Source organism: Tenrec ecaudatus, chromosome 8 (assembly GCF_050624435.1).
Source record: "Tenrec ecaudatus isolate mTenEca1 chromosome 8, mTenEca1.hap1, whole genome shotgun sequence".
NCBI lineage: Eukaryota > Metazoa > Chordata > Mammalia > Afrosoricida > Tenrecidae > Tenrec > Tenrec ecaudatus.
Genome location: NC_134537.1, coordinates 83,437,490 through 83,464,123, shown reverse-complemented (window position 1 = coordinate 83,464,123; position 26,634 = coordinate 83,437,490). Strand labels below are relative to the sequence as shown.

The window sequence follows — 26,634 nt, the reverse complement described above, 5'->3', positions numbered from 1 at the left end:
AAGTGTTTCGCAACCCAAAGACATGAATACAAGAGCCAGGCTTTTCCGTTGAGCACAGTATAAGTCTGCCACCAATCCTGATGGCACAGCCTTCTCACATGGTCCAACCTTCCTGATTCTGCAGAGTGAGTACAGGGAAAGGATACAACTCCGTCGCACACTGTTCCCATTTTAAAGCACACAATAGTCTCTTCTTCTGCTCAAAGAACTGCCTCTAGGCCCATGTACAGGTTTTGCATGAGCACAATGGCGTATTCTGGACTTCTCATTCTTCTCAATACAATCTATGGTTTGTTATGATCCACAACCTAAGCCTTTGGTTTCTGCCAAGATGTAGTGGATGTGTAGTGGATGTCAGCAATGAGATCCTCCTGTTCCACATCCTGTTTTGTTTTTTTTAATCATTTTACTGGGGGTTCATACAACTCTTATCACAATCCATACATACACCCATTGTGTCAAGCAATTTTGTACATTTGTTTCCCTCATCATTCTCAAAACATTTGCTTTCTACTTGAGCCTTGGTATCAGCTCATTCCCCTCCCTCCTCGCTGCCCCCCTCCCATGAACCCTTGATAATTTATAAATGATTATTATCTTGTCCTATCTTACACCGTCCGATGTTGCCCTTCACCCACTTCTCTGCTGTCTGTCCCCAGGGAGGAAGTTATATGTAGATCCTTGTGATCTGTTCCCCCTTTTGCCCTTGCCTTCCCTCTACCCTCCCGGTATCCCTACTCTCACCACTGGTTCTGAGGGGTTCATCTATCCTGGATTCCCTGTGTTTCCAGTTCCTATCTGTACCAGTGTACATCCTCCGGTCCAGCCAGATTTGTAAGGTAGTGGCGGTGAGGAAGCATTTAAGAACTAGAGGAAAGTTGTATGTTGTAATTTCATCATTACTACAGTGCACCCTGATTGGCTTGTCTCCTCCCCACGGCCCTTCTGCAAGGGGATGTCCAATTTGCCACAGATGGGCCCCAGGTCCCCAGTCCACACTCCCCCTCATTCATAATGCTACGATGTTTTTTGATCTTTGATGTCAGATACCTGACCGTTTGACATCTCGTGATCTTACATGCTGGTGGGCTTTGTTGTTTCTCAGTTAGCTGTTCACTTGTTTATCTTCCAACCTATAGGACCCCAGACTACATCTTTGGATAGCCGGGCACCATCAGCTTTCTTCACCACATTTGCTTGTGCACCCGCTTTGTCTTCAGTGATCATGTCGGGATAGACTGGTGTGCTTCTTTCATGTGGGCTTTGTTGTTTCACATCCTGTTTTTAATTGACTTGAGAGTTTCTGGCACCTCCTAGTCAATGTACTGCTGCAACCGTTGTTGACTATCTAATTGTCACAAGAACTCAAGCATTCTGTTGCTTCTTTGCTAATGAACTCTCCAGCCACACAGATTTCCATACAAGCCTAACAATGAAACGGAAGGGCATGTACGTGCTAGGTGTGTTTTATGCTGGGTATTTATTCTCCTTAAACCAAAACAGACTCACTACAATTGAGTAGATTCCAACTTACAGCAATGGTATAGGGCAGAGCAGAACACCCCATTGATTCTCCAACGCTGCAAATCTTTACAGCAGTAGGAGTCTCAGCTTTCTTCCACACTGATGGATCTTAGGAGTGATTGGAGTCAAAGTCCAAGGTTTTTAAATGAATACAGAGGGGAGAAAAGATAAAGCTTCCTTACAAAAGACTTCCAAGGCTTTTAGACTGACACCCTCTCCCGCCTCCCTCTTCCAATCAGCAGAATATGGAAAAGAAAAAGCAGCTTGACCGTGGAGGAACTGGGCAAACACTACGCTGGCCAGGCAATCAAGATTACCACCACCAGTGAGGGCCCACTGATGCACGCAGCCAGCTATGGCGAGGGCGGCCCTCCCCTCTGTGAGAACGAAAACATCAGACCCACTCTAATTCACAGGCATTCCACACAACACCTGGCCCGCACTCCCTAAAATTGATTAGTGTCATGGAAAACAAAGACCAAGGAAGTGTCCCAGGTCAGAGGAGTCTCAGGAGGCACAACGACCAAGTATAATGTGATACCCCGGGTGAGATCCAGGAAATCCAAGTAAGATCTGCAGTTTGTAGTAATGTACCAACGTCGGTCTAGTTTGACAAACGTTCCACAGTACTGTAAGGTTGTAATAGGGGAAACAGCCTGGCTGAGGGGGCATAAGAAGACTCTTCAACTTTTCCATAAATGTAAATTTATGCCAAAATAGTAAACTTTATTTGTAAAAAATAACACACATATACGCAACAGTACAGCAACATTCATGCTTAAAAAAAAAGATATGTATACATATATATATATATCCCCTAAACTGGTGAAGTCGTGGGTGACATGATGGGCTGTTAACCAGAAGGTCAGAAATATGGAACTTCCAGCCACCCCGACAGGAGAAAGATGAGGTGTTCCACTCCTGTAGAGTGACAGTCTCAGAAACCCACAGGGGCAGTTCTACTCTGTCCTCCAGACTCGCCATGAGTCAGAATCGACTTGATGGCAATGAGTTCAGTTTGGGGAGTTTTTTCAATATCATACCAGGATTTTTCTAATTTATCTTTACTCATATGTGTATGTATTTTATATAATTGAACTGTAGGGTGTCTATAGTTATGGGTATGGCTTAAAAAAAAAGGCTTTAAGACCCCAGACGCTGTTATCTTTTGATAGCCGGACATCATCAGCTTTCTTCACCATGTTTGCTTATGCACACATTTGTTTTCAGCGATGATGTCGGAAAGGTGGGTATCATGGAATGACCGTCTAGCTGAGCAAGGTATTCTTGTATTAAAGGAATGCGCGGGGAGGCCCAATGAAGGCAAACAAGCGGCCATCTAGCTCGGAAGCAACAAAGTCCACTGAGAAGAAGCACACAAGCGTATGTGATCACGAGATGTTGAAGGGATCAGGTAGCAGACACCAAGGAACAAAAACCATCATTGTGTGATCACCTTCCCCACATAAACGCTGAAGATGAATGTGTGCATAAATAAGTGTGGTAAAGAAGGCTGATGGTGCCCGGCTATCGAGAGATATAGCATCTGGAGTCTTAAAGGCTTGAAAGTAAACAAGCAGCCATCAATCCCAGAAGCAACAAAGCCCACATGGAAGCAGCACACTAACATCTGTGATCATGAAGGGCCAAAGGGACCAGGTTTCACAAGCACCAAAGGTGGGCGGGGGGGGGGGGGGGGCGGGAAATCACATCATCGTGAATGTGGGAAGCGCATGATGGGGACCCAATGCCCATCTGTAGACAACTAGACATCCCTTGCAGAGGTGTAGTGGGGAGGAGATGAGTCACTCAGGGTGCAGTGTAGCAACAATGAAACTCACAACCTTCCTCTAGTTCTTAAACGCTTTCTCCCCCCCCCCACTATCATGATCCCAATTCTACCTTGCAAACCTGGTTAGACCAGAGGATGCACAGCGGTACAGATAGGAACTGGAAACACAGGGAATCTAGGACAGATGAACCCTTCAGGGCCAGTGGTGAGAGTGGCGATACCGGGAGGGAAAAGGTGGTAGAAAGGGGGAACCGATCATAAGGATCTCCATATAACCTCCTCCGGGGGGGGATGGGCAACAGAAAAGTGGGTGAAGGGAGACTCCGGGCAGTGTAAGATAAGATAAAATAATGATTTATAAATTATTAAGGGTTCATGAGGGAGGGAGGAGCGGGGAAGGGGTGAGGAAAAATGAGGAGCTGATCCCAGGAATCCAAGCAGAAAGCAAGTTTGGAGAATGATGAGGGCAACGAATGTACAAGTGTGCTTTACACATTTGATGTTATTTTTTTAATGATTTAAAAATAAATAAATTAATTAAATATTTCCTCCATTATTATTAAAATGGTTTTAAAAATACATTTTAAATCTACCAAAAAAAAAAAATCTCTGAAGCCCAGGACCATCTACCTGGGCTGTGGGAGGCAGGAGAATCCAGGAGTCAGTCAAATGGGGTCACGACACCATCTCCAGTGGGGAGGGAGCGCTGAGCAGTGTGCACTGAAGGGAAAGGGAGAACCAGAGGCCGCTGCCAATACACCTCTGGGCAGGACAAGGCATTCTACCTTGGGAAATGTGTGTCAGGTTTCAGTTCATCGAATCACTCAATTTCCATTAGTGAGTTTTTAAATCGGAATAGGACATCTCTTCATTTGCTTACATTTTTAGACTTTTGTAAATATCACTTCAAGTCATTTAACTGCAGAATACGGTGAAAATATGATAGGATGCTCTGCATTAAAGGAAAATGTTATGAACTATGTTTAGATCCAGTTACCTTCTGTAATCGAAGATAGACGTGAGCCGAAGAGAGTTTGTCCACATGAAACCTACAAAGAATGAAAACTACTTTTAGCAGGAAGCACAGGATAACCATTCCCTTAGGCCATGGGCATTTAAAGCAATCCAATCCCAAGCACTGCTTCCCATGCCTACCGCGTTACGTATTAAGCATGGGGAGTATAAAACATCACGTTGGCCATCAATTTGTGTAAGCACCTGTCGCATGTAGCAGTTTGTGGTTAAGTGCCAAAATGAGGGGTAAAGACAGTAACTGTTAAATGCGGTCAAAGGGAGAGTTTCCCAGGGATAAAGCACTGTCAGGAAGCAAAGGCTTCATGGAAGAGCTGGGATTTCATTGGTTCCTGAGTGAATACAGGACTTTCCAAAGGAACACCGTTTCAGAGAAGGAATGAAAGTGGAGACTCTAAAGTTGCAAGGCAGGGAGACATCCAGTACCACCGACAAATACATCAACTCTCAAGAGGCGCGAGGTCAGAGGAAACGTAAGGGGTTCAGTCTAGGACTTGGTACGTTCCAAGTCAGTGGTTCTCAACCTTCCTAATGCCATGACGCTTCAATACAGTTCCTCATGGTGTGATGACCTCCAACCATAAAATTATTTTCGTTGCTACTTCATAACTGTCATTTTGCTACTGTTATGAACTGTCATGTAAATATCTGATATAGAGGATGTATTTTCATGGTTACAATTTGAACGTAATTAAAGCATAGTGATTAATCACAAAACAATGTCATTATATATTGTGAAATATTTATTTCTAATGACAAGTAAATGAAATTTTGTCTTGAAGCATGGTGTCGCATGGGTAACGGTCTTCACGCCAGGTACTCGGAGGTGGGCGTGTCTGCATGTGGGCGGACCCGCCTGGAGACCAATAGAGGAGCAGCAGTGTCTCCGTTCCTAAGACCATTGGAAAGATGTATTTTCCAATGGCCTTAGGCAACCCCTGTAAAAGAGTCCTTCCACCCCACCAGGGGTGGCAACCCACAGGTTGAGAACCACTGTTAAGTGAGGCAAAACCACGCCAACAGAAAATCAAGCATTAGAATAACTGGTCGAGTTAGAAGGGTTAAGCCAAGTCAAACAGGCCGCATGGTAAAATGGGTCAGATCAACAATTCACCTAGCCAACGGCCCCCTGGGAGAATGTGGGCTGTGCCCTTTGACACGGCCCGACAAACCATTTTAATTAAACCTTATATCTTAACACACAGTTCAGAATTTTAAGATTTCCATCTATATAATAATCCACCAAGTAAGATCGACTTCCTCAGTTTTTAGGATCAGGCAACAGATGAAGTTATCAAATAGCTGTAACTTTATGATTCTGTCTTATCCCCCTTTCCTAAATCCTTAAAAAATAAAAAACCTAAATCCTGAAAGAATTTTCAGTAAATATTTTAGACACACCACTACATCCATTTTCTTAGTATTGTATTTCTTAGGACTGAAAAAGATCATTTATAAATGTTCATTTACTTACAGGAGGGGGCTTCAAAAGTTTGTGCAACATCCCACTCTCTTTCAACCACAGCCTCCCACAAGCTTCTGAGAGCCGTTGATGGCACTGTGGGCTAGGGTGCAAGCCGCCACGCACAAAGCAACCAGGTGAGGCCTACCAGCGGCTCCATGTGAGAGACGCACTGATCTCTTCCTGTGAAGATTTTCAGTCTTAGCACTCTACTGAGGTCACTATTTGTATTGTACAAGACGTGGACAGGGTGACCTCTGTAAGGGTGACGACGACAGTTTCCAGGACCGTTTAGAGGGGTTGCTATCAGCTGCCATCGAGTCAGTGCCTTAGTTCTCAGCCATGATATCAGCATCTGACTGATGGGGCAGCAGCATGAGATATTATGCCACTTTTGCTATAGTAAAATATTAGGCATTTTTTAAAAGTCTAAAGCTTTAGGATTCCAGTCCTAATCATTAATGACTGCCAAAAAGCAAACAAATAAATAATGATGTAACATCTTAATTTCTTTGCCTCCATGTGGTTCCATTTAGTGATTTGTGTTCCCCTATGAAAAATTTTAGAAAGCCTGGTGGCATCGTGGCTCCATGCTGGGCTGCTACCCACAATGTCAGTTCAAAACCAGTAGCAGCTCCTCAGGAGATGAGGCTTTCTATTCCTGTCAACAGACTTGCAAATTCACAGGGACGCGTCGACCCTGACCTGCAGAGCTGCTCTGTGTCAGAACTGATTCAATGGCAGTGAGTGTGGTTTGGTATGAAAAACATCTGCTGATTTTCATATTCCCCATGGCATTTGCCACCCAGAAAACATCACTGTTTTGAGGGGAATCTGCAAATTATGTATATCATTACTCTTTCAAGATCTTAATACCGCAGTAGTAATCAAGTTCAAGTCCAATTTTTGATTTATTTAAGTTAGGTCTCTATTTACAAAAATTCTTTGCTACAGACCCATGGTAGCTGGATTATACTCGGATTTGTCTTAAGGGTCACTAATGTACCATTTGAGGAGCCCAGTGGCATAGGGGGTTACCCACTGGGTTGGTCAGCAGTTCAAAAGCACCAGCGTCTCTGGATTCCAGACTTCCTGGAATCATAAAGCTTGGAGGAACCCTGCAAACTACAACCCTGAGAAAATCTCTAGACCTTAAGGCAAAACTAGTCTCAAGTTATCTTAAGAGCAGACAATAGTTTAATTAGTCAAAAAGGCTTGCCTTGAACAGTATGCTCTTTTGAAGAACTCTCTGCATGGTATGAAATGGATAAAAGCAATTCAAAAGATGAAACCAGAACCTCAGGGGTCAGTGGGTTTGTCAAGGAGGGAGAACAATGCAGGAAATGAGGGTGCAGATGGCTGCACAACGGGGAGACAGCAATCAGTAGCACTGAGCTGCACACGTGGAAACCGCCAGTGGCTTTGCGAATGTTTGCCTGAGTGTAGCAAGGAGCTTCCGAGGCGCACTGAAAAATTCCATTAGCTTAAAATTCCATTTTTCCATGCGCGTTTTGAAGCCCCCTCATAGTCTCTAAAGTTATTATTGTTGTCTGTGTACAAATACATACACACAACAAATATAGATACCAAAAAAACTGTACACAGCCACACAAATATCCAATTACTTAAACAGATCTTTAATGAATACAAACATAAGTAACAAGAATATCAAAACTCAAGCAGGAACACAAGGGGCTTCAAATGAGCATCAATTATCTGAGGCTGCAGAGATGCAGTCCCAAGAAACTGGGTCATTACCCGCCTTAAAATGGGTCTGTAGAAATACTCCTCAACGGCAGCTTTCAGGTAGTGAAGGCACGCTACTTGTGTGTGCCTCCATTTAAGGATAGGGCCCCTGGTGGCACAGTGGGTTACATGTTGGGTTGCTAAGTGCAGTTCAAAATCACCGGTTGGTTCCGAGGAAAGACGAGGCTTGCCGCTCCCACCGAGCTACATCTCAGAAACCAACAGGGGCAGTTGTACACTGACCCACACGAGTCACTATGTCCCTAGGAGCCAGAATTCACTGGACGATGGTGAGTTGTACTTTTTTGTTTTGTTTTGCTTTTAGTTTCAGTCTCATTTGGTCCTAGGAAAATACCTGGCTTAAAGGAGCCTCAGGTGATTTTCTAGGGAAAGTTCTCAACTTAATTGCATGACCTCTGAAATTTCAGAGGTCAAGTTCCTCAGTCTGAATCAGTGTGCACCAGACTGGAAGTCTGCCTACCATGTGAGTCAACACCTGATTCAGGATTGACAGTCTGTGGCAGGGAACTGGTCTTAATGATCTGAGCCCATCCTTAACTGCCATGTGGTTCCTCTCTAGCTTAAAGCATATCTAGATGGAATGGACTGGGGTAATAATCACACAAGTCTTCTTAGTATGAAGGAAAGAATACATTGTATGACACGAAGTATATGCCAATAAAACTATTTTAACATAATTTTTTGAAGAATTTTCTCGTAACAACAAAGATCTAGAATTATATCTGAAAGTAAAATCTAACCACTTTTGACAATATCCGTTGATCTCAAGGCTGTATATTTAAAAAGCCCAAGGCCATCAAATCAGTTCTGACTCATAATGACAGCCCAGAGCAGAACTGTCCTGTGAACGCTACTTTCCCAAGTATGATGTCCCAGCAATGGAGGCAGACTGCAACATCTTTGTACTTTGGAACGGCTGGTGGGTTCAAACTGCCAACCTTTGATTAGCAGCCAAGTGCATGACCACTATGCGATCAAGGGTCCTTTGCTTTATTTTAGAAAGTCACATGCCTACCTAGGAATAGGCAGACACTGATTTAATAAATACCATTCTGGGAGCACTTTGGATTTCTAGCTTTAACTGAAAACACTTCAACTAGGGGCTCCCACTTCTGAAAGTGGAGCTAAGCAGGATGCTGTTACTGTGGGGAAATGCCCAGTGAGGACCAATTCAATGCAAAGAGAAACCTAGTCCATTAGTAAGATTACAAACATTTACTGAATAGCTATGGGCCAGGCCTTCTGAGAATATAAAACCGTAAAGCAAACCAGTTATCAACAGTCAATTCTGACTCACAGCAACCCCATGTTACACAGGAGAACTGTTTAATGGGGTTTTCAAGATTTGACCTTTTGGAAACAGATCTCCAGGCCTTTCTTCTGAGGTACCTCAGGATGGGTTCAAACTCCAGTTAGTATTCGAGTGCTTAACTGTTTGTACTACCCAGGGACTCTCTCTCTCACACACACACACACACAACCTGTGGGTCACGACCCCTTTGGGGGTAGAACAACCCTTTCACAGGGGTCGCCCGATTGATACAGTAGCAAAATTACAGTTATGAAGTAGCAATAAAAATCATTTTATGGTTGGGGGTCACCACAACATGAGGAATTGTATGAAAGGTCGTGGCATTAGGAAGGTTGAGAACCACTGATTAGATAGATAGAAAGATAGATAGATAGATAGATAGATAGAGCAAATAGACGGCGAAACCTAGACAGAACTTGGTGGGACTACCTTGTCTTTCTGGGTCTTGCAAGCTTTCTATCTTTGGCAGGACGCAGTCACTATTTTTTCCATGTTCCTTACATAGTGGGAAAATTGTCGTTTTCCTTCTCTGACAGGCTTCTGCCTTATACAGGTTCTGGCTTTTCCAGGTAAAGCAAGCAACTGGATCACTGTCCTCATGGAGCTAAACCATCTCGGGCCCAGGGAGGGTGGGGCCTCCCTATACAAAAACTCTCAGCACTGCCAACTGACCATTTGGGGTGGGGACAACTACAGCATCTACCTTGATGATATATTTGACTTCAGAAGATAGACCATTGGGCTGGAATGGGGGCAGATTGTGTTTAAAGCCTTTAAAATTCTCCAGGTTTCTGAAGCCTCTTGGTTACTGAAGTATAGATAGGAGAGCATTTCCAATGGCGTGAATGAACTCGTCCCTTTAAACAGAATGGGCTGGAACAAGGAGCTCCCTTCAGGCCCATCAAGTGGCACTTATTATTTTCTGTGGTAATATATTGCTAGAAATACTGCTACATGTTGAGTATTGGGGTTCTCCAAACTCTTCTGGAAAGCAGCAGCCAGTGCAGCGTTACGGAGAGGGTCTGGGCCCCATTTGGAAGAGATGCAGCACAGGGGCCTTCAGTCAAGCGGGTGGCAGCCTGGCAAAGAGAGAAGCTATCGTCTAGCACTCCAGCTGGTCAGGGTGCCCTGACAGCCAAGAGTACCTCCTCTATTTCTCTTGGGCTTAATTTCCTCATCTGAAAACAAGCGCAGTGCCAGTACCCATTTCAGCAGATGTAGAGATTAAGAAGGGAATACAGGCAAACATTAATAGTATTTGGCATAAAGTTAAGTGCTCAATAATGTTCACTATTACAATCACATCAGGTCTTTTGGCATAGTGGGTTATGTGTTGGGCTGCAAACTGCAAGTTCAGCAGCAGTTCAAAGCCACCAGCTGCTCAATGGGAAAAAGAGGGATTTCTTCTCCTGTACAGAATTACAGTTTCAGAAACTCACAGGGGCAGTTCTACCCCATCCCATAGGTTTGCCATAAGTCAGCATCCACTGGATAGCATGAGCTTGGTTCTTGGGTTTGTGCCGGCAGTCTACTGTTAACTGCTGAACACTCAAACAAAATGAACAAAACCAAACCTCACTTTCAGTCTTGATTATAGGATAAGTCTCAGAAAGGAAATGAGCATCCAGAAAAAGCAGAAATAAAATGCTGACTTACCAAATATCTTCTGGCCAGCCATACTTTATCAGATCTTCATCTACAGTGAGAACAAAGACAACAAAGAAAAAGTAAGCAAAAATATCAAATGAAACGATATTCCCAGCTTGTTCCCAGCTCTGTTCACCAGAGAAAGGAGTATGCTAACGAGGGTGTAAGTGCTTGAGAATTCAGGAAAAATGAAAAATTTTACAACTGGTCAATACATGCTTAATATTTCTAATCTAAATCTAAACTTCAAAGCTATTTCAAGCAAACATACCCAGAGAATCTGAAAAATTACATGAAAAACTGAAGGAAAAAAAAGGATTCTAAGAATACTTACATGTTAAAAATTAAAAGGGTTTTCCTAAAACTTTAAAAACATGACTTGCACTTTACACTAAAAATTTTTTAATGAAATCCTAGATTATAAAATTATAGACCATTATGGAACAAAACAAATGACAAATATTTTAAAAAATAAAATTATAATCAACAAAAATTCTGTCACCTTTGGGAAAAAATTCATATGCCAACAGCTAAAAGAGGTCAAAGTAGTTTTCTCTGAGAGGGTAGGGAACTGATATTTTTAATAATAACATTCTCATAGTATTTGGCACTTTTAATTATATACTTAAAAACAAATATTTTCAAGCTCTTTGGAAATAATGACTACTTAATTCCATAATGCAGTGAATGTCTCTACTGCTGACGCTTGGGTTGTTTACAATTATAAATACGTTAATAACGTTAAAAAATAAAGCTGTCCTTATTCCTGCAGGCATATTCTCACAACACAGGATTTCTCCCAAACGAAGTGCGTTTAAAGTAACATGTTTCTGTGACCAGGGGGTGGCTGCAGAGACGGTCTCTCAGTAATACCCTTTTCTTAGCCTAGTTAGAGTACCTTCCAATAAAAGTTACTTTTTGTACCATGGATCAAAGTGATTTAAGTCTAGGTTAAAATAAAATTTTAATGAAACTCAAGTAGACATCTTGCCCCGATCAGTGATGTTTTTCCAACATTTACAGGAATGCTGTCTCACACAGAACCATTTTTAAATAAAGTGTTTTAAGGGACTCGGGGAAGCCCTCAAAGATAATCGAAGGAAAACCGTCAACCGCAACAAGTGAAGAAAGTACAGCTGAAGTTCAGGAACTGGCAGAAGACAACTGTGGGATTACTACTGATGTGACAGTCACTGAAGGTGGCCTCTCACATGGATTGGCATTTTCAATTTTAAGTGAACATAGTGGCCTTAGCCAGTCCTGCGTGAAGACCAGCTGGCTCAGGGAGCTGATCTTTCCTCCAGCCTTTTAAACAAGATTAAATCAATAGACAGGATTGGAACAAATGATAACCATGGATGAGTCATGGATTTACCAATATGATCCCCAGTCCAATGAGAGCATAGTCCAATCGAAACAGGGCATCTGCCAGGCTAGGTTAACTCAAGGCAGAGAAGTCAGCGGATACTCCAGTACACAATTTGAGTCTCTCAGGGATGCCCAAGCTGCCACGTGGACATGGCGTAAACTGAAGAACACAGAATTCCCCAAGAAAGGATTAGAGGTGGAAAACTGGCTTCAGAAGTGTAGAGACCTGGATGGAGACTGCCAGGAGCCCTGGGGCCGCAGTGGGTTATGTGCCAGGCTCAAGCTCAGCACAAGCTCAGCAGCTGGGTGCCTACCAGATGCTGCCTGCAAGGAAGATGAGGGCATCTGCTCCCATAGAGACATGCAGCCTCAGAAACCTCAAGGTGCAATTCCATCTGTCCTCTACGGTTGCGTGACTCAGAATCTACTCTGGTAGTGAGGTTGGTTGCTGCTGGGTTTGTTTGTTGCATTGTTTTTGACGGTAATGTCAGGAAGCAACAGCTTGACATCTTGCTATTTTTGTTTAATAAGTTTCTAAGATTTTTGCAGCAATTCTTTTTGACTTATCCTTGTACATCACTTCAGAATAGTAACACGAGCATATAGTTCTAACAGCTATATTAATAAAAACTAATTGTGTCTGAGAGAAAAATGTTATCCAATGTATCACTTAAATACTAATTTTAAAAGATTAAGGCAAATAAATGATTTTAAATGTACCCGAGAATATACAATCTACATAACTTGAATGTGTTATTGATGGTCTAGCTAAGTAAAAAGATGTGAATTCCTGGATAAGGGTACTCTCAGCAATTACAGACACCATGAGTTTTGGAAGAGCTTCCCACCAGCTTCAATAGAAACAACAAAGCCAGTAGTCCCACTACCAAAAAGAAATACGAGTACAGATGTGCTTTACAAATTGATGTATGTATGGACTGTGATCCGAGTTGTATGAGCCCCTAATAAAATGATTAATAAAATAAATAGATAGATAAAACAAAAAAAGAAACAACAGAGCCAACAGCTCAAGGATCATCCGGAAAAGTGGAGGGAAACAGAAATCTCTTTTCTTCAGTCGGGCCTCCCTGATGGCACCTGCAGGCCAATAAAAAGAACAGACCCAGAGGCTGTTGGATCTACTCCTGAGTCAGTGTCATCGGGCTCCTAGAAACAGCGTCACGAGCGAGGGTGCTGGGGAAGAGGCTGCTGTAAAGGGGCGGCCTGGCAGAGAATGACACAGAGGAGGGGAGAAAGGTGGCGTAGTTAAAAGAATGTCATCCATGCCACTAAATGGTACATGTCGAATGCCCAAAGCAAGAAGCATTTTAGCTTTACTTGTATTTCTGAATTTGTATAATTTAATGACAGCCAAATTCGATTCCTTGGGGTTCTAGAAATCTCTCTCTATAAATTCCTACAAGACATTTAAAGGAGCCTACAATCTAGGCCAGTGATTCTCAACCTTCCTCATATCAAAACCCTTTATGTTGTGGTGACCCCCAACCATAAAATTATTTTCATTGCTACTTAGCAACTGATTTTGCTACTGTTATTGTTCAACTCCTACAGGGGTCGCGACCCACAGGTTGAGAACTGATGACCTAGGCCCCTCCTTATGCACTCCAGTCTTCCCAACTCCTGCTCCAGTCACACTTACCCTCCGCACCCCCTTCGGCTTCGGTAGCACATGCTGGTACTAGGACCTGGCGCTGCCAAGCTTACTTTTGTGTGTGCATAGTGCACACTGTAAAATCACAAATGAAACTTCCTCCCTGAATACCTCACAGGGTCTGTGTGCTTCGCTTCCGGTGGGGAGGGCCTTTGATAGGGAGTGTTATGAACTGGGGAGTGATAGCCGACCTTGTAGGCAGGCCATGGCTTCAGGTGAGAACTGTCGTGTGGGTCAGCCTGGGTGGTGGAAGCTGAAGTCGGAAAACGGTGACAACCCTGTTCTGAGGGCGTCGCAGGGAAGCGGAGGAAAGTACAGGGAGACCTTGCATACCTCCAAGGTCCGGGAATGGCGCGGTAGAAAAGTCCACATGATGTCCTGAGACAGGTTACTGTGGTGATGGACTGATCCTCAACTCAGGCCTTCCCCAAAACATTGCCCAAGTCCCGTGAGCAGAGCAGCTGCGTTTCCAAACTTGAAGAAGAACGATTTGGTCACTGTCTCCTAGCTCACCGGCGGCAGTTCTTTGCTACACGCCGCGACGTTGCAGTCTGGGAATTGGGGCTGTAATCTCGCCACTCCCCAGATCATCAAAAGGCTAAGCTGCACTTTGCTCTCAGATCTTGTCACTGTCTCGCTCATTGCCATCGAGTGGATGCCGACTCACGGCGAGCCTATGGGACATGGTAGAGCGGGCTCGGCAAGCCCCCAAGAGGAGCTCTTTACAGAGCAGGGAGCCCGTCTCTCTCCACTCCTCTCACTTAAGTAGGCAAAATGGCTATCGCTTAATGCTGCGTTTGTTTGTTAATTTGGGGGGGGAGGGGGGACTGGTAATCTATTTCTGGAAGCGAATTGTCACTGAAAGCCCTGTGGAGTGCAGTTCTACTCTGACACATAGGGGTCACCCACTAGGAGCTGAGACTGACCAGAGAGCTGCAGGTTTCGACTCCCCTTCCACTAGGGAGAGGACGTGGGGGTGCAGTGGGCTAAGCTGGGCTGTTAACAGACAGACAGGCCGTTCGAAAGCCCCAGGGCAGTGCGACTCTGTCCTACACTGACCACAAATCAAAATCACTGGACCGCACCGAGTGTAAGTCATTAGTGAGTCAAAATTAAAACACACTAGGAAGTCAGGGCACAACACACAGTATTTTGTAAACTTTACTTATCTGAAAATGTACATCACACTGAGAACTGTAGTCTCAAAAGTTTGAAAAAGATTGAACTGTAACATTTCATGACTCAGAAAGAGATACCTCCAGCCATTTAAAAAACAAAAGGTTTCCACTAGACTTAAACGTGGCAAAAATGCATCAAAATGGTTTTTCAAAGACCAAACCAGAAAGGATTTTTTAAATCTAAATGAACACAGGTTAATCTTTGACTTATATCATCTTAAATCAAAAGATATCACCTCTTTGTAAAATTTCTAATCAGATGGCTGAGTGAACTCAAACACTATCTGGTATTAACTGGATTCTACAGAAGGCAAAGTTTTGGCCAAGCCAATGGGGTCGCTATGGGTCAACACGGGCTCTATGTTACCTAACGACAAACATCAAAACAGTAACATAGGGTTCCCACGAGCTGTGACCTATTTCTCAAAGGCGGATTTACCAAAGTATTTTACTGAACACTCGTATCCATCAGACCATGGTGGAAAACACAATTAACATTTATCTGCTGGAAATTTCAAAAACAAATGGTTTTGAAAACTTACTTTCATATTTATCCTTTCCCATGTAAATAGTGTAAGCAGATGAGCTGGCTAAAACAAAAATAAAAACATAATTAGATAAATTAATTGTCACCAACAAAGCAATTTCATAAGAAAAAAACAAGTGCTAAATGCTTAGATCAAGTGTTAGCAATTATGGCCCTTGGGCCAAATCCAACCTGCTCCTTGTACCTGAACATCCACTCAACTGCTTTGACACCTTTAAAAGTTGCTGGTGGGGAGAAGTGCGAGTTAGGGAGGCTGTATGGGGCTAACAAGGTTTACAAGGTGCCTATCTGGCCCCTATACAAACAGTCAGCTGACACATAGATGGCTACTCACATCACCCACTGCAACCGAGTCGTTTCAGACTCATAGCAGCCTTAGGACACGGTAGAACTGCCTCTGCGGAATGCAGGGACTGTAACTCCTAATGGTAATAGAAAGTCTCGTTTTTTTCTCTTGGAGTGGCTGGTAGTTCCACACTGCTGATCCTGAGGTTAGAAGCACAACGCATAACCACTGTGCCACCACGACTCCCCAACCACTTACACCGTTGAACACAATTTCCAGCCCTATACTTTTGCCTTTCTCAAGAGACGGAAGAGAAAAAACAAAACACCTGCACACCCTCAGCACTTAAAAACAGGTTCCTATACTTAACCAAATGTTAGCTTGCTTAATTTAGTCTGTATCAGTCATATCCTAGGTCAGCTAGCCTATACAATGGGCTTCCTACACCTTGCAGAGAACTATACGTGGTGCTGGTGCTGGCGTGCATTCTAGCTGATTCTGACCCCTAGCTGCCCTGTAGGGCAGAGCAGACCTGGCCCACAGGTCACACTATTTATGGGAGCAGATCACGGAATTGTTGGGAAGCTCAAACCACTGACCTCTCAGTTTGCAGTCAGGAACGTTAGCCACTGTACTGCCACCCTCTGTGATTATAAATTAACTCACCTGTGTCTCAGCTTCATCTTGGACCAACTAAATCCACATCTCTGAAAGGATGGGGTGAGCACTGGTGCTTTTCAAAAGTTCTCTAAGTGACTGAAATGTGAAGTCAAGGTTAGGAACCACCATACTACACAAATCATTATTTCTTCCGGCTGTAGTTCTTGCCTTCCTGTCTCAGGAATGCTATTTGCTTTACTGAGGTGGTATATTTTCACTTGAGTATCTTCAACCAGGAATCACACAAAGGCTGTTTCCAGTGGAAACTATAGCTGGTTGCTGGGTTTTCAAGATCGTCTGGCCTAAATTGGGTTCACAGTTGCTGGGCAGGGCAGCCTGTCGGCAGTGGCTCCTGAGCACATGACTCACACGAAGTGGAGTGCTGGCAGCCAGGAAGCCAGCTGTTCACACCCAAAGCTCATCATTCTTAAGAGAGGAACTCTTTCAGGACTGAGAGCCCAGGTGCCTCTCTTAGACATGAAGTGTACCCATTTCTTTCAGTGACCCCAGTTACAGTGACTACAATCATTTGTTATTTGGAAACAACATGACTATCTCTACTGACTAGCTGGCAGAAATACTTACTAACAGCAGAAACTTAAGCTTGCTCACAGGGACACCTAGAGGCACAGGGGCACTCAATTTCTACAGGAAAGACCAATGGTTCAAAATCCCCCCAGCTGCTCCGCTCTCCGCTTCCCTTTGAAACCATGTGGGCAGTTCTACACCACCCACCCATAAACAAGACCCATTAAAAACAAAACAATGCACACTGAAAACAATGAGTAGCAAAGTAGTATTTTTGTTTATCTGTGTTCAGTAGGATCAACCTATAAAAAATAAATGACTTATTTATGTAGCAGATGGACATTGGGCCTCCACTCAAGTACTCCCTCCATACAAGAACACTTTGTTCTATTAAACGGGCATTCCATGATGCTCACCTTCCCGACATGATTGCCGAAGACAAATGGGTGCATAAGCAAATGTGGTGAAGAAAGCTGATAGTGCCCAGCTATCAAAAGATAGTGTCTGGGGTCTTGAAGGCTTGAAGATAAACAAGTGACCATCTAGCTGAGAAGCAACAAAGCCTACACGGAAGAAGCATACCAGCCTGTGTGATCAAAAGGTGTTAAAGGTATCAGGCATCAAAGAACAAAAAAATCATATCATTGTGAATAAGGGAGACTGCAGAGTGGGGACCCAAAGCCCATCTATAGGCAATTAGACATCCCCTTACAGAGTGGTCGCAGGGAGATGATCCAGTCAGGGTGCAGTGTAGCACTGATGAAACATACAACTTTCCTCTAGTTCTTTAATGCTTCCTCACCCCTCCCCACTCCCGCTTATCATGATCCCAATTCTACCTTACAAATCCGGCTAAACCAGAGTATGTACACTGGTACAGATCAGAGCTGGAAACACAGGGCATCCAGGACAGATAAACCCCTCAGAACCAATGAGTAGAGAGATACCAGGAGGGTAGGGGGAAAGGTGGGGTAAAAAGGGGGACCGATCACAAGGATCTACATATAACCCTCCTCCCTGGGGGACAGAAAACAGAAAAGTGGGTGAAGGGAGATGTTGGACAGTGTAAGACATGAATTTTTAAAAATTAAATTATCAAGGGTTCGTGAGGGAGGGAGGCAGGGAAGGGAGGGGAAAATTGAGGAGCTGATACCAAAGGCTCAAGTAGAAAGAAAATGTTTTGAGAATGATGATGGAAACAAATATACAAATGTGCCTGACACAATAGATGGATGTATGGGTTGTGGTAAGAATTATACGAGTCCCTAATAAAATGATTAAAAATAATAAAAGTTAAAAATGACTAAACTATCCTAGGGGGCTTCAAAGAGTTCATGGAAATTTTTCATTATTTTAAATTCCATTTTTCCACAAACTTTTCGAAGCTCCCTTGAAGGAATACCAGTACTATGTACCTGTTTTAGACACAGGTTCATTGTCTTTATACGACTGGCAGGATATAGGATGTAACACCTGTTAGCAATCGTTATCTTGGGTAATTGCTCAGAACTACCATCAGAGCAAAACCACTATTAAGAATTGAAGAAAAAATAAAGTCACTATAAAGGAAAAGCTTACCTAAAATTACAACCGAGAATGAGAAAAGAGCGTTGATCGCTGGCCTATAAAATGAGGTGAGACCATCATGTCGAGAAGCCCAAAATGAAGGTGTCCTACAATATAATTCTTCAAAAACTGTAATAATATTATGAGACACAATGTTGCCACTGTTCAGTATGAAAGGAGGCTCAAGAGTAATGATGCCTGGAATGAAATATATGGTTCATAATTTTCTTCTGCTTTATATACTTATTAGGACACTGATTAAATCGGAGCATAGCCTGTTGATATATTAATTTCCTAATTTTAACATGAATTTCCCAATTTTGTTAATTTCTAAACATATTTTAGTAAGAGAATTCCCTTGCTTTCTGGAATTTCGCATGATGTATATCTTGATACACTACAACTTTCCTAACAAATAGTTCAGGAAAAAAGCCTGTGATAGAGTGTGTAAACATGAAGGAGAGAGAGAAGGGGAGGAGAAAGAGATAGGCATATGTGATGAAATGTTAGTTTTTAGAGAATCTAGAAGTATATACAAAAAGTCTTTTACTATCACCATTTTTTGTACAGGGAATCCTAGCCAAGGCAGTAATGGCAAGGGCATTAAAATTGAAAAGAAGTAAATCTCTATCCACAGAGATTCCACAAGAAAGCTAATGGATCTAACAGGAGTCAGCCAAATGGCAGGATACAAAATCAACACAAAACTCAGTTCGGTCCCACTACACTAACATAGAGGAGAAAACCAGGAAATATACACCTGCTCCTCATAATTGACTTGTTAAGTTCCAAAGACCAGAACATTATACAAAAATCAGCATTAAGCAAAATGGAGGGTGATTATAGCATTACATAACTGCCAAATGACACCATTATATAACTGCCAAACCACCAAGAATTACTGTCCAACCAAGTTGATACATAACCTACACCTTCACAGTCAACATTATTTTAGTCTCAGACCTTGGCATGGGACTTAAATCATTACTAACTTAAAACATTAATGCACAAAACAGTCAAATAGATGTTTTACCATTACGGTAATCGTAAAATGTAGGACAGCGAGATAGGCGACAAAGAGTTGGTATGCTATTTACAACAGGCTCCAAAAAAGATAAAATGTCTAGGAATACACCTAGTCAAGGTTGTAAAAGAACTACACAATGAAAACTATACAACACTACTTCAAGAAACTAGAAGTGACTTGCATGAATGAAAAACCATTCCATGCGTATGGACTGGAAGGCTTATCATTGTGAGAATGTCAATACTACCCAAGGAAACTACAATCCCAATCCAACGCCATCCTTTACCAAAATGGGAAAACACATACCACTAAGGGCATATGAAAAGGAAAGAGACGACACGTATCCAGAGCAGTATTGGAGAGCAACGTAGGAGGCTGCACGCTATTTGGTCTAAAAACATAATACGCAGCCACAGTAGTTAAGCAGCCTAGTACTAGTCTAATGGCAGACACCTAGACCAGGGGAGTGGAACTGAGAACACAGCAATAAATCCACCCATGCAAGGGCTACTGATATTCAACAAGGATCAAAGTCCAGTCCATGGAGAAGCAGCAGTTTAACTAAGAGTGCTGGCCAAACTGGACTTTGGTCTGCAGAAAAATGAAAACCCTAACACTGAACACACAACTAACTCAAATGGATCCAAGTGGTAAAGATAAAGCTAGAAGTTCCTGGAAGGTACCAGACAAAACCGTGGCCCTAATTGTCTTCACTAACAGATTACCACCCACAACTATGAACATGTGAGCAACCAGGCCTCCCCCAAATTAAACACGCTCATTAAAACACTCTATCAAAAGAGTGAAAAGAGAACCTTAGATTGGGAAGGGGAGGGAAATCTTTAGGAGTAGTATGTTTGATAACGCTCTTACTTCCCCAATTTTTCTGAAAAGGGAGCCGTAGTGCAATTAGTAGGTTATGTATGCACTGGGCTGCTAACCAGAGGGTCAGCAGTTTGAAACCAGCAGTCACTCCATAAAGGAAGATGAGGCTTTTTACTCCTACACAGTTTTGGAAACCCACAGGGGAAGTTCTACTCTGCCCTATCGGATCACTAGGAGTCAAAATCGACTTGATGGCAATGAGTGAGTTAATGGTCTACACAAACCATAGCCTCACCTACCATGAGACCCGCAGAGCTACCATACTGACCATTCTGACCAGTGACACATTACAAAGTCCCAGAATAAATATGCAAACAAAATTCATCCTTGATAAAGGTCAAACTTACTACTCTAACAAGCACTTCCAGACCATGGCCCTGGGATGCGCTTTAAACTTGGAACTCCAAACACTCGATGTGGCCACCTCCCAGCCCAAAGACAGAGTATAAAATAAGTAACAGCATCCTTGACCAAACCTGAGAGGGTGGGTAAGGGAGGACAAGGAGAGCTTGATGAAAACAGAACAAGCAGAATGGAAATAATAAAAATGTTGACACACGACAAAAAATATCATCAATGTCACTGAATTATATGGGTAGTCATTGTTCAATGACATTCTAATTTGCTATTTTCTACACACACACACACACACACACACACACACACACACACACACACACACACTCTCTCTCTCTCTCTCTCTCTCTTAACCTTTCACTATTTGGGGGAACATTTGGAAGTCTGAAATGTCAAAACAAAAAAAGGAATGAAGAAAAAGTAAACTGAATTACTCTGGTACATTTGATATTCTCATGAAATAACAGTTGACTAGGTACTGATAATTTTGATAAAATCCTAACTCAAGTATATGAAACATCAATCCAATTGCAGAGATGCTATGAAAAATCCCTAATTAGCAGAGTAAATTAGTAATAGTACATGTCATGTAACAAACTAAATGTAGAAATTTTGTGACATAGATGGAATTAAACCTGATCCAGGAAACACAGTACAGCTAATGTTCTTTGAAAACAGTGGTTCTCACCTTCCTAATGCTGAGACCTTTTCACACAGTTCCTCATGTTGTATCCCCCAACCATAAAATTATTTTCATTGCTACTTCATCACTGTCATTTTGCAACGGTAATGAATCGTCATGTAAATATCTGATAAGCAGGATGTATTTTCTTTTTTTAAAATCATTTATTAGGGGCTCATACAACTCTTATCATAATCCATACATACATCAATCGTGTAAAGCACATTTGTACATTCATTGTCCTCATCATTCTCAAAACATTTGCTCTCCACTTAAGCCCCTAGCATCAGCTCATTTTCTCCCCTCCCTCCTTACTTCCCCCTCCCTCATAATTTATAAATTATTTTGTCATATTTTACACTGTCCAACATCTCCCATCACCCACTTTCTATTGTCCATTCCCCAGGGAGGTTATATGTAGATCCTTGTAATCAGTTCCCCGTTTCCACCTCACCCTCCCTCCACTCTCCCTGTATCGCCACTCTCACCACTGTCCTGAAGAGACCATCCATCCTGGATTCCGTTTCCAATTCCTATCTATACCAGTGTACATTTGGTCTAACCAGATTTGTAAGGTAGAACTGGGTTCATGATAGTGGGTGGGGAGGAAGCATTTAGGAACTAGAGGAAAGTTGTATGTTTCATTGTTGCTACACTGTACATTAATTGGCTTCTCTCCTCCCCGTGATCCTTTTCTTTTTTAAACATTTTATTAGGGGCTCATACAACTCTTATCACAATCCATACATATACATACATCAATTGTATAAAGCACATCCATACATTCTTTGCCCTCATCATTTTCAAAGCATTTGCTCTCACCTAAGCCGTTTGCATCAGGTCCTCTTTTTTTTCCCCCTCCCTCCCCGATACCCCCTCTCATGAGCCCTTGATAATTTATAGATTATTATTTTGTCATATCTTGCCCTATCCGGCGTCTCCCTTCACCCCCTTCTCTGTTGTCTGTCCCCCAGGGAAGAGGTCACATGTAGATCCTTGAAATCAGTTCCCCCTTTCCAAACCACTCACCCTATACTCTCCCAGTATCACCCCTCACACCCCTGGTCCTGAAGGTATCATCTACCCTGGATTCCCTGTGCCTCCAGCTCCTATCTGCACCAGTGTACAACCTCTGCTCTATCCAGACTTGCAAGGCAGAATTCGGATCATGGTAGTTGGGGGGGGACCCATGATCCTTTTTTAAGGGGATGCCCAGTTGCCTACAGATGGGCTATGGGTTTCCACTCCGTACTCCCGCTCATTCACAATGAGATGATTTTTTTTTTGACTGATGATGCCTGATACCTGATCCCTTCGACACCTCGTGATTGCACAGGCTGTTGTGCTTCTTCCATGTGGGATTTTGTTGCTTCTGAGCTAGATGACCCCTTATTTACCTAGGATATATTTTCATTGTTACAAATTGAATAAAATGAAAGCATAGTGATTCATCACAAAACAATATGCAATTATATATTGTGAAATCTTTATTTGTAATGACAAATAAGTGAAGTATTGTCGTGAAGCATGGTGTAGCAGTCTTCACGCCGGGTGCTCGTATGTGAGTGTATCCGCATGCGGGCAGACTGCCTGGAGACGGAGACCCACAGGTTGAAAAATACTGTATTAGTCTATTGTAAGGCAACATCAAAGCATGAAGATAAATTAGATTTTAGAGTTAAACCAATTCACTGCTATCTAGTCAATTCTAACTCACAGCAACCCCCTCCGGAGCAGGGTAGAGCTGCCGCTGTGGGTATGCGAGGCTGTCACTCTTTACAGGTGCACAAAGCTTCATCTCTCCCCTTGGAAAAGCTCGTGGGATCCAACTGCTGACCCTGAGCTTAGCAGCCCAAAGCGGAACCCACTCTGCCACTGGGGCGCTAGATGTTTTTGTTAGTGGCTTCTTATTTTAAAACAAAAGGCAACAAACTTCCTAGGGATTTTTGCTATTTTTCAAAACCATTTTTATGCAGCATGCAGCCAATTAACTAAAAACCTGGGCTATCCACATGAAATAATTCCCTGAAAATTCTGTATATTCAAGTTACTGTAATGCTAATATACAAAAAAAAAGAAAGAAAAACCCCCACTGCCATCAAATCAATCCTCACTCACAGCAACACTACAGGACAGAGCAGAATTTCCCCTGTGGGTTTCAAAGACTGGTGACTTTGAACATGTTCGTTTTTATTATTATTTTTCTGAAAGAGTAATCATTTTCATTTGGCAATTTAAAAGATTTGTACACACTAGTTTTATTAGATTTAAGGACAAATGGTTTCCCAGTAGGAAGCAGTGAAAATCAATGAGAAAAACAGGATCCGTAAGTGCTGAACGACACTCGTTCTTAACAGGAAATCTGTGTGGGTATGAGAGTCCCCGGCTGGTATAAATGGTTGTGTACTCACCTACTTAACAAAACACTAGCAGTTCAAATCCATTCACAGGTGCCCAAGAAGAAAAGCCTGAAGATCTATGTACAAAGCCCTCGGGCACACAGTTCTAATTAAGAGGTAGCCATAAGTACAAATGGACTCAACGGCAACTTCGTTGTGTGTACTTCGTGTGTGGAACTAGGACTTCAAAGAATTTACGACATCTTTGGCGTGATGCTTTTCGTGTTGGTCAGCAGTCTGAACCCAGTAACAGCTCCTCAGGAGAAAGACGAGGCTTCCTGCTCCCGAGAAAATAGAAAACCTTGGAAACCTAAAGAGGCTATTCTACTCTGTCTTACAGGGTCTCTGAGTTAAAGTCTATTCAATGGCAGTTGAGTTTGGTTTGGTTTAGCAGGAATAAACAGCCAGCCAAAACCAGATGGAGTACCTCTGTGACATTCCTCTATTCACCATCCCACTGTACGGCTTACGTGAAAATCTGTGTTCCTGGATGGTTCCACGAGCAAAGGAGCGACACAAATGGTTGTGTTCTCAAGACGATTAGACATTCATTATATTCAATAAATGTTTGTTAGACAAATGAAAGGTAAGTTTTGGCTTTTCCACAGCACGAACTGCTTTAATATAAACCAGCTGCCCTGGTGGTGCTGTTGGGTAAGCATTCGTCAGCTACTGCTCCTTGGGAGAAAGATGAGGTTGGTTATCCTGTGATGGTTTACAAGCTCAGAAACCCTATATAGATAGATCACTATGCATCTGCGTCAACTTTACAGCAGTGAGTTTCGTTTAGTTTGGTCGGGGTGGTTAAAATGCACCAAGCACTATGACAGAGAAACAGGATGGAAAATCCTGGCTCTCAAGGGGTTTATACTCATTTACTATCATGTGATAAATGCGGTGCTACACGTATACTCGGTGAAGTTGTACAACTCTTCTTGAGATGTTGGAATTATTGAATTGTATGCCATGTGGACGAAGGTCTAATAAAACTGTTAAAATAAATAAATCAACATATACCTGGGATGTTAAGGGGATCCCTGAGGTAAACTTAAACAATCCCAGGGTGGTATTAACGTAGGAAAGGCATCTTGGGCGGAAAGCAAGGCCTATCATGTAGTACATAGTTAACTGGGAACTGAGCTATTAAGAACAGGATGCACCTGAGCAATGACCAAGATGAGAAACAGCATTTCGGGGGAGAGGAGAAAAGGGAGAGAGAGAGGGAGAGGGGGAAAGGGGGAGAGAGAGAGAGAGAGAGAGAGAGAGAAAAAATATATACATATATATACATATATATATAAAAGCATTCAATCTTCCTCAGCGTGTGTGTGTGTGTGTTTGTTAACAAGAGCATTCCATCTTCCTCAGCCTAAGATAAATCAAAAGTACTAGCACATACCCATACCGCTTTTTTAAGGTCTGGAGCATTCCTGGGTCTTTTTGTGGCCATTCCTGGGTCTTTTTAATACTTTGTTATATCCCAAACCCCAAAGCCCTTTCTCAGCTGGGTGAAGCAGTTATTGGAAGGCATCTCTCGTCTCCAACTGAACACTTACCAGATGGCACCCAGAAGAGCGACTGTAAATTAACTAACTTGGGCATGCAAAAGCCCCAAAATGCCCGGTTCCAGGGAGCGACGGGTCTTTGGGAAACCCGGGGACGAGAACAGCTCCCGATGCAGAGAGGAGGAGCGAGGACCCCCCATCCACGCCCCCAGAACCGTCGCGAAGGTGACCCTGGGGGCCGAGGATGGCCCCCAGAGACGGACACGGCCGGGGGCGCGGAGGGTGGGAAAGCCCCAGCGCCTCGGGGCGGGATCCAGGCTCCGCAGAGGCCGGGAGGGAGGGTTTCGGAGCCCCGGCGCGCCGGGGAACCCAGCAAGTGCCAGCGCCACTCACCGCTGCAGCTGGTGAAGTAGAACACCATGGTCCCGCTGGCGACGCGGCGACTCGCGCAGAGTGGCAGCGTTGGCCGGGGTAGCTCCGGATACCAGCCTCCCGCCCGGCGACGGCCCGCCCTCCGGAACTGCTCCTTCCACTTCCGGTGGCCGCGGGCTGACGTCATAAGGCCGGCCCGTCGGCGCCACTTTTCCTCCTGGCGGGGCGGGCGGATTGGTGTCGCGATGTCACAAATAGACTAGGGAGTGAGTAAGGTGCATCTAGGACAAATGGTGCTTGGAAAACTTTCTCTTCTTAGAAGTCGAAAGGGAAAAATGGCAGACTTTACTTAAATAATCTGTGCCCAGGGACCCCCAGAATGGGTTCAAACGTACCGGCCATTGTGACGATGCTGCCGTGTGTCCTGTTGCACATAACCTGTGAGTGGGAATCGATTTGGGGTCACCTAACAAAGCAACCCAGGAGCCGGTGAGGTTCTAACGGTTGCCAGCTTTATTTATTTTCTTCCTCTTGCCCCGCGGGCGATAGACAGGACTTTCTATTTGGGTAATGAATTAGAGTTCCGAAAACTCACAGGGGCAGTCTAGCCTGCGCTGTAGGGTCCCTATGAGTCAGCATTGGCTGGATAACAGTGAACCCCTCTCCCCCTTTTTGTTTTCTCGCTAACCAGATAATTCTCTGCTCCTAAGAGCAGAAACGCCTCCTTCACAGCCATTCATTCACTGTGTCCAGCACAATATATGGACGGACACTAAGTAGGAGCTCATGACGTTTTTAATAAACCCGTTTCCCTGCTCTTTCTAGCATCACTATTTTAAAAGGACATTTGAGAGCTTTACTTAGCCTCTCTGTGCTTCCCTTTCAGGATCAGCAAAAACATGATATAGCTTATTAACGGGATCAATTATTTAATAAATGTAAGAACATACCAGACGCATCAACTCAACGGGATCAACCATTGCCCCAAGTAAATCAGACAGGAAACATGGAAAAGTGAGCGCTGCAGTGGAAGGGAATTGGCAGTGCACCATTAAACCTGATTTTA

General features: G+C 43.3%; 1 protein-coding gene across 3 annotated transcripts in view; it reads right to left on the bottom strand.

Moving 5' to 3' along the window:
• Positions 1-25,717, bottom strand: part of CCDC25 (coiled-coil domain containing 25) — a 42,050-nt gene extending 16,333 nt beyond the window's left edge. Inside the window, exons 1-4 of one of the 3 annotated variants that reach the window (XM_075556474.1) lie at positions 25,590-25,717; positions 15,297-15,344; positions 10,546-10,585; positions 4,314-4,365 (exon numbers count right to left, since the gene is read on the bottom strand). In XM_075556474.1, the coding sequence (XP_075412589.1) occupies positions 4,314-4,365; positions 10,546-10,585; positions 15,297-15,344; positions 25,590-25,617 (168 nt within the window). In that variant the 5' untranslated portion in view covers positions 25,618-25,717. The remainder of the gene's footprint in view (positions 1-4,313; positions 4,366-10,545; positions 10,586-15,296; positions 15,345-25,589) is intronic. The other 2 variants (XM_075556476.1, XM_075556475.1) reach the window with 2 other exon arrangements.
• Positions 25,718-26,634: the final 917 nt, after the last annotated feature.